This window comes from Amaranthus tricolor, chromosome 6 (genome assembly GCF_026212465.1).
Source record: "Amaranthus tricolor cultivar Red isolate AtriRed21 chromosome 6, ASM2621246v1, whole genome shotgun sequence".
NCBI classification, from domain to species: domain Eukaryota; kingdom Viridiplantae; phylum Streptophyta; class Magnoliopsida; order Caryophyllales; family Amaranthaceae; genus Amaranthus; species Amaranthus tricolor.
The window spans coordinates 10109016-10126031 of record NC_080052.1 but is presented as its reverse complement, the minus strand read 5'-3'; the positions used below and the strand labels follow the sequence as shown (position 1 = coordinate 10126031).

General features: G+C 34.3%; 1 protein-coding gene across 11 annotated transcripts; it reads right to left on the bottom strand.

Moving 5' to 3' along the window:
- Window positions 1–5404: 5404 nt before the first annotated feature.
- On the bottom strand, window positions 5405–8122 carry LOC130815851 (uncharacterized). 11 transcript variants are annotated; one of them, XM_057682353.1, is made up of 5 exons: window positions 7827–8117; window positions 7458–7514; window positions 7305–7341; window positions 7150–7206; window positions 5405–5722 (listed from the first exon to the last, which is right to left on the bottom strand). In XM_057682353.1, exons 1-5 carry the CDS (start codon window positions 7844–7846, stop codon window positions 5510–5512), a joined length of 384 nt encoding a protein of 127 aa, XP_057538336.1. In that variant the 5' UTR covers window positions 7847–8117; the 3' UTR covers window positions 5405–5509. The 11 variants fall into 11 exon arrangements, 5 of the variants coding, with proteins under 5 accessions (XP_057538336.1, XP_057538339.1, XP_057538337.1 ...); XM_057682356.1 differs by having other exon boundaries at window positions 7931–8114; XM_057682354.1 differs by having other exon boundaries at window positions 7740–7830.
- Between the last annotated feature and the right edge of the window lie 8894 nt (window positions 8123–17016).

The window sequence follows — 17016 nt, the reverse complement described above, 5'->3', positions numbered from 1 at the left end:
TTCTTCATCCTTGCTTCTTGAATGAGTCATCATTGAACCATCCCAAATTAGTTCAGTTGTACAACATTAGCTACTTCATTAAAAACTCTAATGTCGTAGCTTAACCATCAAGCATGAAACCAATCTAACGTGCTCACCTGTCCGTAATTGTAATTATTTGTGTAGTAGATTTTTCCTTTATAGAGCTATGTAGGCATGGCCACGGGGCGGGTTACCCGGAACCGAACCGGTCCCGAACCGCTTGGAACCGGATCCGGAACCGAAAACGTTTGCGACAGGTTCCGAACCGCCCCGAACCGCGAAACCGTGAAACCGCCGGAAAAAAAGTTGCCGGAACCGTGAAACCGCCGGAAAAAACCATCGTGAACCGGGTAAAAAACCCGCGGTTTGGAACCGGAACCGGTCCAACGGTTCCATGGAACCGGTTCTGGAACCGGAACCGGAACCGGTCCGGTTGAACCGGCTCAACGGTTCCGTGGAACCGGAACCGGGACCGGTCCGATTGAACCGGCCCACCGGTTCCATGGAACCGGTTCGCCAAAATATGACCGTTTGTTACCGTTAACTAGCCGTTGCATTCTCCTCTATATATACTCATCACTTTCAATCATTTTCATTCACAACTCATCTCTTCTCCTACTCTCTCTACTTACTCTCTCTACTTAATTCTTTAATTACGCAATTATTCTCTTAATTACATAATTAGTCTTTTAATTATTTCTTAATTTAGTTAGTTACATAATTAATTAATTATTTATTTCTTAATTCTATATTTCTATTATTATTTCAATATTATCAATCATGTCTTCATTTTTGAAAAAAGCCACAAAAAAAGTTACTAAAGTGGCAAAATCATTGGGAGGTTCTAGTTCGTCCAAAAGAAAGGCCACTTCTACTCCGTCGGTATCAACAACACCTTCTATTAGTAATTATAATTATGAACATAATTATCCGGAAGGGTACGACCCGGAGTTACATAATTATGCAGAAGAAATGGAAAGAGAAATACAAATTGATGAAGAAGAAGAACAAGAAGAGGAACCAACGACCACAATTGGGATAAATATATCTCGACAGTCATCAACAAGATCACATGATGAACAAGGAGAACAACAACAATAAAGACAAGCTCGTGGTAAACGAGTCAATTTCCAAACTATCGGTTAGTATTATAATTTTATTCTTCAAATAAATTAAACTTTAAATTATTTATTTATTTAATTATAGTTTTATAATTTTAAATTATTTATTTAGATGAAGATGAACCAGTAAGACAACCTTTTCCGGCAATGCCACCTCCTAGTGGTAGAGCTGTTTCACATGTGTGGTCGTATTTCACAAAAGAACCAACCGAGAATCCAGATATTTTCTTATGCACTTGTCAAATTTGTGAAAGTCAAGGAGTAAAGCCCTTAGTTTCATACAGTTTCGCCAGAGGTAAATACTTCTTAAGTTTTTTATACATACTGACATACATAATACATTGATAAATTATATATTCATATTTTATAAACATTTATTTATTGTGTTTTGTGAATACGTGTTAGGTGGTGGTACGGGATCTTTTAACAAACATTTGGCAAAGAAGCATGGAATCACAAAAGAAACTCATGCAGCAAGCGGGAGCGGGACCACAAGTGGAAGCCAACAGACACAATGGGACATTCCCATCACAGGTATGCCTTTTAGATACAATCGTAATGACATGATTGATGAATTTTCTAGGTATGTAACTTGTGATGAATTGCCTTTTAACCACGGTGAAAGTAGGGCATACGAGCGTCTCAATAGAAAAACTTTGCAACCACAATATAGAGCAATCCCTAGGAGCACTCTTAAAAGACGCACAATTAAATTATACGAATCAATGTGCTATGAATTAGTTGAAATGTTTAAATCGTTTAATGGTAGGGTTAGCATAACAACTGACATTTGGTCTGCTCCCCCACATTTAGAACCTTATATGTGTGTAACAGCACACTGGATAGATCGAAATTGGATTATGCAAAAAAGAATAATTGCTTTTGAGACAATGCCAGAAAGACATACCGGTGAAAACATAAAATATAGATTAGTAGAGATATGTAGAGAATGGAACTTATTAGATAAAATATTTTGTTGTTCAACTGATAATGCAACCGCGAACATTAAATGTATAGAACTTTTGTTTAACGAACCTGCTTTTAGTTTAATCCTTGGGGGTAGCTTATTACACATACGTTGTTGTGCGCATATAATTAACTTATCTTGCCAAGCAGGCATAAAACAATTAAGTGATTTATTAGAACCAATTAGGGATATAGTGAAATGGCTTAGGATCGGAAAAATAAAAAGACGATATAAACAATTATGTGACCAATACCAACTTAAAAAAGTGTATTGGTCATTAGATACTCCTACACGTTGGGGCTCAACCAACGATTTATTAAGAAAGGCGATTGCTTATCGCCCAGTAATAACACAACTATATAGTGAGTGTACAGATAGTTTCATAGCTGATGACACTTGGGAATTAGCTATAGGTGTACATAACATATTAGAAGCGTATGACCACGCGACTAAGATTTTTTCTTATGTTTATGAACCGAACGTTCACTTAGTAATAAGTGAATGTATTACTATTTTTTATCATCTCCTTAAATATACACATGAAGATACTAACCCAAAATTGAGGCCGATTCTTGCAGATATGATGGAAAAATGGCAAGCATATTTTACCGATTTTCCTTATATTTATGGAATCGCAACCATTTTGGACCCACGTTTTAAAACTGAGGTCCTTACTAAAGTAATAGGATTTTATTATCAATCGTTAGATCGCCCTCTACTGATGTACATAATTATGTAGGAACATGTAAAAAATATTTAGCAGAACTCTATGATTTTTACGCTAGTGTATATAACCCGAAACGCGATATGTCTAGGCGTGCTAGCGTTTCGGCACGTCTCTCTTACTATAATTCGGTAATAGCTAACATAATGACTCAAGATGATAGTTTTGTAGGATCATCTTCTTCTTCCTCGACCTCATATTTAGAACTAGATAGTTATCTTAAACACCACTTTGAAATAGACCAAAGTATCTATGATATTTTGGAGTGGTGGAAAGAAAAATCTGTTAAATTTCCCATTTTATCGAGAATTGCAAAGGATATCCTTGCAATTCCCGCGTCAACAATTGCGTCGGAGTCTGCTTTTAGTGCAGGTAGAAGAGTTTTGGACGAAAAGCGATCTCGTCTTGCTCCACATAGTATTCAAATATGTGTTTGCAAGAAAGATTGGGATCAAGCGGAGATTCGAACACAAGGACTAAGGAATGATGATGATCAAGACGACGATGATGATCCATGGATGATGATGGATACATCTGCATCATCGTCAGGAGGAGAGTCAGCGGAAGCATCTAATCAACCACATGATGATGACGAAGACGAATAGGATCAATCCGACAAACGACAACGATAAATCAACATTCAACAACTATAAATAAAAGGTATGACAAAGAACTACGTGGGCTTTGATTCCTTCGGGATACGTAGGCAGCTTAGTATTCATTTGGGTACTAGGTTCAAGTCCATTTTCTCCCTCTTTTTTTATTAATCATCTTTATCGACATTATCATTGATTCGTTTCTTATTAATTTATTTTTTTCATTCTTTTTAGTAAATATTTCAATAACGATGACAACTTGACATGCAATGAATTTCGCTAATAATCAAGTAATCATCAAAGGTACGTCCACGATATTATATTATTTTTTTATTATATAAATATTTAAAGAAAAAATAAAAATGGAACCGATGGTCCGACCTGCCCGTCCCGTGAGTTGGAACCGCCGGAACCGCCTCATGAACCGCCAAGGAACCGTTTGGAACCGCCCGGAACCGGAACCGGAACCGTTCGCGACAGGTTCCAAATGGAACCGGAACCGGGTGGAACCGGAACCGGATGGAACCGGAACGGAACCGGACCAACCCGGACCGTGGCCATGCCTAGAGCTATGTAATACTGCTTGCTCCATATATTTGTTATTACCATTAGACTTGAGGAAAAAAAGAGAACCAAATTCTTCCTTTCTCTGAGCACTTTTTGTCGTTCCTTTTGAGTGAAGCTAAGCTTGCAATTTTGCTCCCATATCAATCTTAACCATGGGAGTTTCTTGCTTTGTGTCAAGGAAAAAGATTAGAGACCTTTCGCTAAGCTGACAATATGGATATTCGTTAGGATTCTACAACAAAATAAAACAATCATTAAAAGATAAAATTAAATTAGATAAGTGACTATTTATGACGATCACTCAAAATTACATGCGACTATGTACAAAACCAATTGGATAGCCAAAACCAATTCTATAACAAACCTTAAATTTCAATGACATCATCATTTTTTAAAAGCATACCAGATTAGTATCAGATGTTGCTCCAAGTGAATCGTACTAAGCGAGTTAACTTGGTCTAACCCAGGGTTTGTTTTCATTCAAACCATAGATGACATTGGATAACAAATAGTGATTGGTCTATCTTAGCTCTTTCTTGCTGCCTGATTCCTTCGTTTCCATTTCCACATTAAAACAACAAACTAAAACGAGCTTAAACTAATATAAATCCTGGAATCCAAGTTCATCAGGGAGGAATTAGAAGAAAGCTCAAGAAACGCATATAAAGGGAGTTTAGATGTACCTTCGGAGACCTAATATAATATATTCACAAGAGTATAAAAATAAAGCAATTCCAGTTTTGACTCCCTCTCAATACCATTTACTTCAATATGTAAAGTTGTTGAGCTTACACTCTAATCCAGCTTTCATAATTGATTTTGGTTTCTTTGACTCCCTCTCACTACCTATTATCAGCTTTCATAGAATAAAAATCAAGTAAAGGAATGTCCTCCACTTGCCATCTTTGGAATTCCTTTTTCCATGTAGGAAGAATACCCTTTGGAAGCACAACCAACGGCCTAGCATCTGGATACTGGGCCAGAAAACTCTGCATGAAACTGATAATCATGAATGTTTTTCCAGACCCAGGAGCATTGGCCAAGATGCAGCCACCAGGTTTTTCCGTTATTGAGTTGCTCAACAAGAAGTTAAATCCTTCTAAATGATGAGGCTTCATTTGCTTCTTATGCCTAGGGTGAGCAGAGACTTGTTTCACAGCTAAATCAACCCCAAACAACTTCTCGTCTACGTAAGTGTCAACATCATTCTCTTTGTTAGAACGTGATTCGGATCTGTAAGTTCTCGACAGTGCAGCCTGATTTTATGATTAGTTTAGGCAAAAGTCATTAAAAGTAAATGGTGTCAATATAAGCCATAAAGACTTTCACATAAACAATACGAGAGGTAGAGAATAACAATGCAGACAAACAAGAATCAATAGCAATACTGACAGAAAACAAGAAAGCTAAAGAAACTGATATTGTTTTAATATTGAACTATCAAAAATCAGTACATACAACAAAGGCGGAAAGCCTCCTTATATAGGCAGGAGGAAACAAGAAAAGGAAAGAGTTACAAGATTGATTGTTCTAACAAACATCCTAACAACCTAATAATCTTGTAACTAACTAAATGACGTGGCAAATACAACAATAACAAATAATATGCAGCTATACAAACACTGAAACAGAATATAAAAAACTTGTATATGGACCAGCTACTATTGCTGCCGCCTCCTGTCCTTCCCTTCTGATGTGGGTGCTCTTGTGCTCTTGTACCTGCAACCTTGTGCCCATGAATGACCGTCATAACCACTAATCCATGCTTGCATTACGTACTAATTTATAGGAGAAAACACTATCTCAACAAATACTGACAGTGATAACAAATGACTTGTGTCCAACATACTATATATTTCCAGGGGCCATGCAAAGTTTAAACCTAAACTGACGAAACTTTGAAACAATTGTTGAGTGTCACACCCATGAGATAAGTCACATAACACCATGCGTACTCAAGGTCAAATGAGTTCAAGTAATATATAGTTGTAACGCAGCAAAATACATGTACCAGAACCACACATCAGTCAGAAAACTACTAACATTGAGACCAGGACAGTAAGCATTCAAAGCAATATTCAGCAGCAAGCTAGCATGTTCAGTCCTACAGAATTATCTAATAGAAGTACAATGCAATGTTAACAACATCTTAGTTTTGACATTTAAAAGTTTTTCCAACCTATATTAACCAAAAATCACATTGGCAGGTGTTTTTTCATAGGAATCAATCAGAATATATCACTACAAAACTCAAACTACCATTACAACTCAAAGAGCTACATCACAAAAGCAAGACATTTATAAATTACATACGGCCTTAAACGTGACAAATATATACTTCTATAACAAATGTTGTCATTTTATTTTAGATATCTACCGCACAATGACAACAATGCCAAAACCTTAATCCAAATAGACATAATTCTCTTAATTTAATGAGATTTATCTGTATCTTCTTAACTAACAATGAAAAACTACACTATTTTTTTTACCATAATATATAAATAAATAATGATCACCCGTATTTTTCAACAAAATTTCTTTTTTATACAGGTTGCAAAGTGTGTGCAACACTTTCTTTATCTCTTTAGTTTCCTCCTATCTCTTTCTACATCAAATGGATTGTCACAAAGCAGATAAAAAAATTATTTGTATTCAGTTAGGATTCATTAGCCAAATATACTTTCAAAATCCCCGTGCAAAAACTAAGTGATCAAATAGAAAAATGCATAAATGAACTAAATAACACAAGACAATTCATCAACTATACAAGTATACAACATAAGGTGAAAAAACAGCATTTGTTGATCTCTACAAAACCATAATGTACTCTTTAATCAGTGTTTACTATTAACACATACAGATGTGTCCAAGACCCCAAATCTGTTTCCATTTTGGAGCTCTAGTAATATCAATCCTTTCATAGAAAACATCAAAATGATGAGTAAATGGTCAAATGAAGGAAAAACAAAGGCAGAATTGTATATATTTTTACCTCGGTGTTAACATGCATAAATGTGCCTTAGATTTCAAATATATTGCCACTTGAATGTTCTAATATACATAATAATCCAAGGCAAGCATAAAAACGAAGAATAAATGGATAAAATTCAAATGAAGGGGAAGAAATGAAACAATTGTATATATTCTTACCTCAGTCGGATTAAAAAGAGCACAAGCTTGATTAGTTATGTCTACTAATGATGCTTCCTGTCATTGCAGAAGCAAATAAATAACCAGAGCAACTAACAAGCTTAATTACACAACTTATTTGTAAATCACAGGTTAGTGACCAAGGTGAAACGTACCTGCTTACATAAAAACCAGATAGAAGAGACATCTTGTCTAGTGAAATTCAGTCCAAAGTGTTCAGAACATCAAAAAGAAATTACTGAAAAAATAATCTGAAATAACTCTATGTTACCATACAAACATCAAAACCCACAAAAGTTCATAATCACCTCAAAGAAACCTTGATCTTTTGTCTACCCCAAACTTCATGCATCATTGAAGAAAACCTGCAAAAGTAATAAGAAAACAACATAAGAATCTTTCTTTGAACAGTGAATGTAAATCAAAAAGTAAAAAGAAGAATAATTCAATTATATCACCCAAAATCAGAGGGTTTTTATTTTGGTTTCTTTGAAAAAGTTGAGAAGCAATATTGATCAAGAATTAGAATTGGTTTAGTGCATTATATAAGCAACCTACATGTAAAAACACAATAGAAAAAGGCAACTCACATGCAATCCATGATATGTGTAACCCCAAATGAAGATGACTAAGCAAAAACACTAACCTATATGCAAAAATACAATAAAAAAACCAACCTATATGCAATCCACCACATGTGTGTAACACCAAAGATGAAGTGGAAGATGACTAAGCAAAAACACTATTCATTTCTGAAATGTGAATAGTGAAGAAACCTTACACTCTTTTTATTGCGCTCCCCCAAGAAATCCAATTTTCCTTAAAATATCAGCTCAAATCGAAAGTATTTACTATGCATCTCATGTTGGCGACATGAAGTTGAAGCTGAGGCTTTATATGGTTTTGCTTGATGGTGTAATTAAAGGTACATAATCTAGGTCAAAAAGAAGTTGCTAATATACTAACAAGTAAATAGAAGTACTATGTACTTATATTGGAAGTTTTTAAGTTTGAGTTTGCGTACAGAAAAGAGATTTAAGAAAATTCCTTTTTATTTAAATTATTTAACATTGCATATTAACATAATTTGATACAAATAAAAAGCTAATAAATATTTGATAAATATCTCGATAATTAGTAGTATGTATTGTGTAAATTGTTATTGATACAATTTTTGTGTATGAAACAAATTGCCAAGATTTTTTTTATACTCAACTTAATATCTTGGTAGTTTTCACAAATCTTTATATGATATGAAGTGAGAAGGAAATTAACGGATTGATGCAACATCTATTGTGTATTATGCGGATTCTTGCTTACCATTTGAATCAGTAAAGTTATACTTGTTCTAAAGTGTTTGTACGACATGTATTTTGTTTTTTCTAAAATGAAGAGTACAGACAAACTCTTAACATAATTAATTAAGGCCTCGTAACTAAAAAGAATTAAATTTAATTATCTTTTGTTTATGATACATATAAAAATAAAACAATACATCAATTGGTAAACAAAGTCAATATATCCTACTATGCTATCCTAATACGCTCTCCTTTCCACAAGCACTCAAGCTTTCATCTTCCTTTACTTGTACTGTTATACGAGGTAAAGTTCCCACTTCTTTCTTAGTTGCATTTACAGAATTAGCTGCAGAAGAACGAAAATCAATTAAAAAACACAACAGTATGACTGTCCATTTGATATGACTGGTCACTATTCTATAATCTTTAAATTTGTTTTGCCAACTAAATTTTGAAGGATCACAACTTAAATAAACATACTCATTGTCGTAAATGAACAAGAAAAACCAGAATAATGTGTTTGTAGTTTCTCACATGCTTAAGCAGTAAGACTGTCCATATGAAATCTAAAATTTGTTCTCTTTTGTGCAGTGAATGGGGTGGAATCTCGAGCAGAGAGAACTGAATTCATTCGGTTTTCCATTTGCTCCTGAGGCATATCATCACTGAGATGGGAAGACATAATTGTGAAACCTCACCTGATAGAGCAATAAACGTTTCGTGCAGATTTCAGATTGGCAATGATTTTTCTGCTGTGGGATGAATTTCAAATCACCACTTTCATCTGAAATTCTAGCTTGTCTTCGGTGACAATAGTTTTTACTTCTGAAATGCTCTCAGAAACATCAACATGTATTAATAAGAAGGCTGATATAATGAGAGCAAGGAAAAAAGCAGGCGATGAGAAGTCCCTGAGGCCAAGCCTCACCCACAACCCCACCGGGTCAAGCATTCTCCTTGACACTCTAGTAGCCTATATTCCATTATTCACATGATGGCATCTTTAAAGAGATCGACCACGCAAGCAAAACAACCAATATATAGCACATTTCTCATCCACTCAGCCCCAATGTCCCACTTTAGGGAATTTGTAGGTCAAGACTCAAGATCCATAATTTCAATGCATAGAACTCTAAAGAAGCAGCAAGCATAAAGCTGAGTGAATGCCATAAAAATGTGACACAAACAGCTCAAATATAATAATGCCTCGACTAAAAGTATCAATACAAGCAAGTCAAAAATTTTCAGAACCTAAAGTGTACCTCAGCTCCTGTATGGAATGTTGAAGCTCAAGAATTTGAAGATGTGATTCCTTGATAATGCTTTCCAAAAAACCAGCCTACAAATATCAAAAAATTAAGCTGACAAGAAAATGACACAATTTCTTCAAACACAATTATTACAATAATAAACTTTTTTACCAGGGCATAAATTTCGTCATCCTTTGTTTCCTATGAACCTTCTTTGCTTGCATCCTCTAGAACATGACTGAACTTAAAATCAATTCCAGCTTCTCTTAACACATTTCAGCAACTTGGAACACTGCACTACCAGTACAGTCACCATACCTTTTGTTTTCTTAATATTTTGATAGTGCAATGAGTTGTTTTATTGTGGAAAAAATGAATCAAAACATTTTTGATGGAATATATTAGTAATTTCTTCTACTGTTGTCGAAAATACAATTGGGTTGTTTGTGGCTTGAAACTTTATGTAGTTCAGGCCTTGGTGCTCATTTTTCTGTTTCAATATGCATTATGCAGGCGGTTCTTATCGGAGCTCAATCTCTGCAATTGGATTGGTTCTATAGGTAAGCATTTCAGACTTGATATTTAATCTAAATTTCTCTCTTTTGGGTTTGGTTGTTTACATATGTAGTTGTCTGTGCGCTCATGAAGTGGTTACGTATGATTCTTCGTCTTTTTACCATTCATACTTATAATGTCCCTTTTGTGGTAATATGCAAAAAATATACAATCCCTTTATCTCACAGTGATCGTCACACTAGTGAAAAAAAACGTATTTGTTGCGTATTATTTGCTGCGGTTTTTGTATATACGCAGCAATAAATAGGAAAAAGAATTAGAAAAGAAAAACAATTAATTGCTACGGTTTTAAGGTGTGACCACAGCAAATACTCAGTAGCACAATTAATTACTGCGGTTATACTATGGCCCGTAGCAAATAAGTGCATATTAAACTAATAAATAAATAAATAAATAAAATATAAGCATTATTTGCTGCGGTTACTGAATGACCGCAGCAAATAAGTATTAAAAAAAGTGAAGAAAAAATTTTAAGGCAAACAGACCCAACTCCGCGGCTTGCGAAGATCTTCGCGGCACGCGGAGTGCAATCTGACCCAGCAAAAAAATAAAAAAATAAAAAAAAAAAGTGAAGAAAAAATTTAAAGGCAGACAGACCCAACTCCGAGGCACGTGGAGTGCAACCTGACCCAACAAAAAAATAAAAAAAAAATAAAAAAAAAACTATTATTTGCTGCAGGCTTCTTTTAACCGCAGCAAATAATGCTTATTTGCTGCGGTTTTTTAAGAAGCCCGCAGCAAATTGTTGGTTCAAAAAATATAAAAAACGCGTTTTGGCGTTCAATTGCTTAAAACCCTAAAATAACTTTCTTCAAAAACCCACGACGACGAATGTCTTCTTCTTCAAGCTCTTCAATTTCAGAAAATTTCTTCAAAAACCCACGAAAAATCTATTCAAGTTCTTTAAGTTTTTCAAATCATATGACTCTATTGTGTTTTCTCTTCATTTTGTTCATCATCTTCCAAACCCAACGACTTTGTTTAAGTTCTTCAAGTTCCTGTGTTGTTGAAATTTGTTGCTTCAATAACCACCATTGCACAATTTTCCTTCTCCATCTTTGTTTAAGTTCTTCAACCCACCATTGTTGTTTTTCCTTCAAAAGCCACGAAATTAGGGCTAGTGTTGTTCTTTTTCAAGTCATTGTGTTTTAATAAGGATTTAGTCTTTTTTTATACTAATTTTGATTTTGTTTTTCATTGTACGTTACATAATCTTATTGTAGAAACAAAATTATCATATCTCATTACCAAGGTATATGTATTTTATATTTGAATGTGAATAATTACTTATGTATGTGGTATCAATGGTTCATGGGTAGTTGTTCTTGTAAACGACATCATGTAAGATTATAATCATGTAATTTAATTATATTTGCTGGTATTAAACCTGCTTTGCTTTATTATCTGTGTGAAGTAAAAATTTGGAAGTAGGATAGTGGCTTTTGCTTATCGAAAATCGGCTAAGAAACTGAAGAGATTTAAAGGACCTCAGAATGAAATGAGATTTATATACATTACTTATAAAATATAAGAAGATATCTTTTAGTTAATGAACAATTCTTTTAGCTTCAATCAGGTTCAAAAGGTTTGTTGCTTTTGTGTCATTATTTTTATGTTTATAAAGATTTAAGATTGAACGCGTGATATTTGTGAATGATCAAGTTCCTTGGTGATTGATTGTTGATAATGTATTAATGCTTATTTGTGTTTCATTGGATATGTAGATTGATAGTTTGCCATGTCGATGTTTATTCGAAGGACAAAAATTCTCAACTCGAATCCACTATTCACTTTCGCAAGCTGCTTTCTATATGAAACATGTAGGATTGAATCTCAAAAACCGAGAGCTTTTGATGTGTGACACTCTTTTTGGAGTCAAGTATTCATTATTTTTATGAATAGAGTAAGTTTAAAAGTAATTGTGTCAAGTTTAAAAGCACCTTTTGATTTATTATGACTTTAATTTGTATATGTACATATTATTATATTATATATACGATCGAGAGTTTACAAAGAGATTATTGGTGATTATTGGAGTTAATTGGTGATTATCATTGGATTAATCATTGTTTATTACATTGTACATTATTGGATACTTTAAAACGAAAACAGCAAAAAAAAAAGAAAAAAAACCACTCCGCGGCTCGCGTAAATCTCCGCGGCAAGCGCAGTACCTCCTAAAGCAGCAAAAAACAAAGAAAAAAAAAACTATTCGCTGCGGTTTTGAGGCTGACCGCGGCAAATACTATGGGTTGACCGCAGCAAATAATGTCATTTTTAGTTGCGGTTTTTAACCGCAGCATTTAAAATAGGCTATTTGCTGCTATCACTATTGCTTGGGGCCAAAACCGCAGCAATTGAGGTTTTTTCCACTAGTGTCATGTGTTTAATTTTGAATTTGTGATTCAAAAAATGACCCGAAATAGCCAACAACCGACAATAATTGGCTCTTTTCGTTTCATGATTTGAGAGGAGATCAACGAATTTTATGACACTGTAGGTATTTATTCATCACCTCTTTTTTATTTCGAAATTAACCATAATTAAATGATTGAATTTGAGCATAGAGTTGAAATGTCATAACAATGTTACATATATGCTTGCATTTGAGCAAAGAGTTGAGTAACTCATGAAACTAGATAGTTCATACAACAATGTGAACAACAATGGCGAAGTTCTATGGATATTGGCAAATAAGGATTATACTCCATTCGACCTTATCTAGCTCTTAATCTACAAGAACAATATTAATTTTATTATAAATGGTATCATGAATGGTGTGACTTGAGTGCAAAATTGATGTGTGCATTCATATGTGACTCTTGGGTTTGGATTCTAATAATGTGGATGATTAAGTTATTAACTTAATGATTGTAGTGTTTAAGTGTGATTTATTATGGTGAATTATTCATGGGAATTATTGGTGTTAATGATGATTAATGAAGAAGTGCAAAGGATCTTGGAAGATACTTATCTCGAGTAGAATCTAACAGAGGAAGTCTGATGGTCGCTCGACTGAGCCGCTCGATTGAGCGAGCTCTTTGGGGTGGTTGAGCGGTTAAACAGAATACATCCAGAAGCTGTCTGTAGCTCGCTCGACCGAGCGAGCTCTCTGTTTTGGTCGAGCTCGGTCGAGCGGTTCCTCTGACTTGTCTAGGATGCTGGTTTTCGACCATTCAAGTTCTTGGGGCTGTTTCATTTCATTCATTATTCAATATTAATCATCATGTATTAAGTGAGCAATTGTCATTGAATGTACTTAGTACTATAAATAGAGCTCTCATACTCACTCAAACACACATCAAACACAACCCCTAAGCCAAACACATAGCCTTTTGTTTTATCTCTTACACAATTGTAATACTTCATTTGTAAAAGTATTTTATACACCATTGATATAATATAAACAGAAATTACACACGACGGAGGACGTAGCCATCTTTGGGTGAACCTCCTTAAATCTTTGTGTCTCTTTGCAAGTTTACATTATCAAACATTGTTTTATTCTTTGTTGTTTACATCGTTCATCTAAGTTCTTAGCATCGTATCAATCTTGGCAAATTATTTCAATTGGTATCAGAGCCAAGTTGTTATTACGGTGTCTTAAGAAGTCGTTGTTAGTGAAACATGTCTACAATGAAGCTTGACATAGATAAGTTTGATAGAAATGTGAATTTTGGCTTATGGCAAGTCAAAATGAGAGCCATTTTAATCCAAAATGGTGTGCATAAGGCCATTGATGGTGTAGATAAGATGCTGGAAGGTATGACCACGACAAGGTGGGAAGAGATAGACTCAAAGGCGTTATCGGCAATTCAATTATGCCTTTCCAACGAAATACTATGAGAGGTTGTTAAAGAAACAACAACCAAGGGGATATGGGAGAAATTGGAATAACTCTATATGGCCAAGAGTGTTACCAATAGACTACTTTTGAAAAGTAGACTCTACGATCTATGATTAGAGGAATGTAAACCTCTAAAAACCTTACTTAGACGAATTTTATTCCATTGTTATGGATTTGCAAAATATTGATGTTAAGCTTGATGATGAAGACTTGGCAATTTACCTCTTATATTCTCTACCCCCTTTTTACAAAAATTTTAGAGAAACTCTACTTTATGGTAGAGATAATTTGAGTAGTGATGATGTGAAAAATGCCTTGACACAAAGGGATCTTATTGATTCACAATTATTACAAAAGTCATAAAGTAGTACTAGTGATAGATTGTTTGTAAGAGGGAGGACACAAGAGAAACGTTCCATTAATGGGAGTGGAAACAAGGGTAAAGGGAGGTCAAAGTCTAGGGGGTATAACAAAAATAAGACTTGCAATTATTGCAAGCTTAAAGGCCACATCAAGAAAGATTGTTGAAAATTGAAAAAGAAAAATGATGAGGGGGCTATGTAACACCCCGTCCCATAATTATCTGAATTAGTGATGCGGAAGCACACTACGGAACGCTGCATTACGTTGACACAGAAGTAAAGGCGGAAAAAGGGAATAAAATATCATAACTAATCAACATTATAAACATATGGCTAAACAGTGGACCTAGGAAATTATGTACTAAAAGTTTTAACTCCAAAAAAGAAACGTGAGGCAGAACAACCTCAGATAGGTAAGTAAAATGAGGAATGTTTAAAAACTTTTTCTACTAGTTCAAAACACATGCGACACTAAATTAAAACTTCAGAGGCAAGGCTCTAAGCTCTCAAAATGTTGCCCAACGCCCGATTGACAAATATATAAGTATATCATTCATAATCTTCACCTGAAAATATTAACAACGGTCCACAATCAATGGGGAGTAACTAGCAGTCCAGTCCTTCTAAGGTAATATCTAACATTTAACGTAGAAGTACATCTGTGTTCATAGAATACTACATCAATAATTCAACACATAAATTCATTTTTTTATCCTTATAATAAAATATTCTACTGTAAACATGCGCCGCATAACAGTATCTAATGTAATCATATGCAAGCATAACAGTATAAGCTGTAAAATCACACATTGATTATAGCGGAGGAACAGACGCCAGTACTACACACAATAATACTTCTCAAGCTTTGCCAGGATTACAATCCCTCAGTTAGCACACTAACTGTGTCTAAGAATGGCCAAACTCCCGCTATTAACATTCCATACCGAATGCAATAATCGGACGACAACAACCACTTGAGGATATGGTACTCCGTACCGAGTGCACTAACACACTCCATACCGAGTGTGTGGGGCCCTATAGTAACACCATTCTATACCAAATGGTGCTGGCATTTTTCTCACCCATCAACCGCAGTCTAAGGGTTTTCCTCCCTATACATGTATCACTTATAATAATGACATCATGAAGTATTAGGCAACCAATTCATGCTTCATGCCATCCAGGTGAAATAATTCGCATGCATCATAAGATATCCATAACATATTATATCAAAATAAACATGAAGCATAAATATCCTCAAAAATAAGGTTAACAACCATTTTGCATTAAAAAAATGGCTTAGTTTAATTCCTTTTTTAGTGGATTCCTTCATATTTTTACCAAACTTTCAAAGGTCATGACTTTCTGTTTAGAGCTTCAAATTAAGAAATTTTTGAGTCTAAATTGGTTAACTTTTTATAAACTTTACTTTTCATTAAGGAAGCATTTACCGATTCTAAGTCCATAACTGGGGAAAAACACTAAACATAGCAACTTGTCCTAAAAACAGAATTGCTCTATCCAGTGTATTTCGAAGGCTATAACTCAGCGTATACAACTCTAATTTAAGTGATTCTTGAACCTAAATTCAAGCACTTTAAAATACCTACAAGTTTTATTTGAACAGTTTAAGCTAATTCTGCACCTAACTAAGTCAAATATGCTAAAGCATTAAGAATCTTATTTTTCAACTAATATTCTAAAAACAGAACACTTGCTACTCAACGAAGTGAAGCTACGTCATGTTCTTAGGCTCATTAGGAATCCTAAATGAACTTATTTGAATCTGATTTTTGGATATGTTTTAGGCCTATATTTAATCTTTACAAAACATTAAGAAATACAAAATTTGGGCTAGCATATTAGTCTCTAAGTCTAATTTATTAACAATATGTAAAACTGACTTTTCAGATTGCATATTTGTACAAATCCAATTAAAAAGAACACTTATAAAATTACCCAGATCATGAAATTTGGACTCAATTATATTAATATAAGTAGGAGTTTTATGTCCAAATTTGCGATTAATTAGAGCAGTGTAACTAGTCCTTTAAGTTTGATTAATTCAGGGCCAGAACATGTTACCTTAGAAAACACTGAAAACAGGACGTTAATATAAAAATAATTACAAATACTCACAAAAATACCCATATCACGAATTTAACATGTAACATCAAAAATTTAATTTGGAGTAATATTTACAAAAAAACGAAGCTAAAATAATTTCTTAAGTATCCTAAATAGTCTCGACATACTCAGAAGGTCACAACATGTACTTGGTTTGGTCTTTGCTCAATTCCACCCATTTTTAAGGCATGAGACTTGGATTGAATCATTTTTACATGCTGTATATGAAAAATACTAATTAGAATGGGTGCTAGTTAACTTAATTCGTGGGTTAAAATCACCAAAAGGTTGAAGAAACCACTCGCCAAACACACGTCCTGCTAGGTGTGTTGCTGCTGCCTCTTTGATTATGTTTTTTGGTGATCTTTTGTGCAAGGTTTGAAGGGATTTCTTGCTTGAGTATGTAG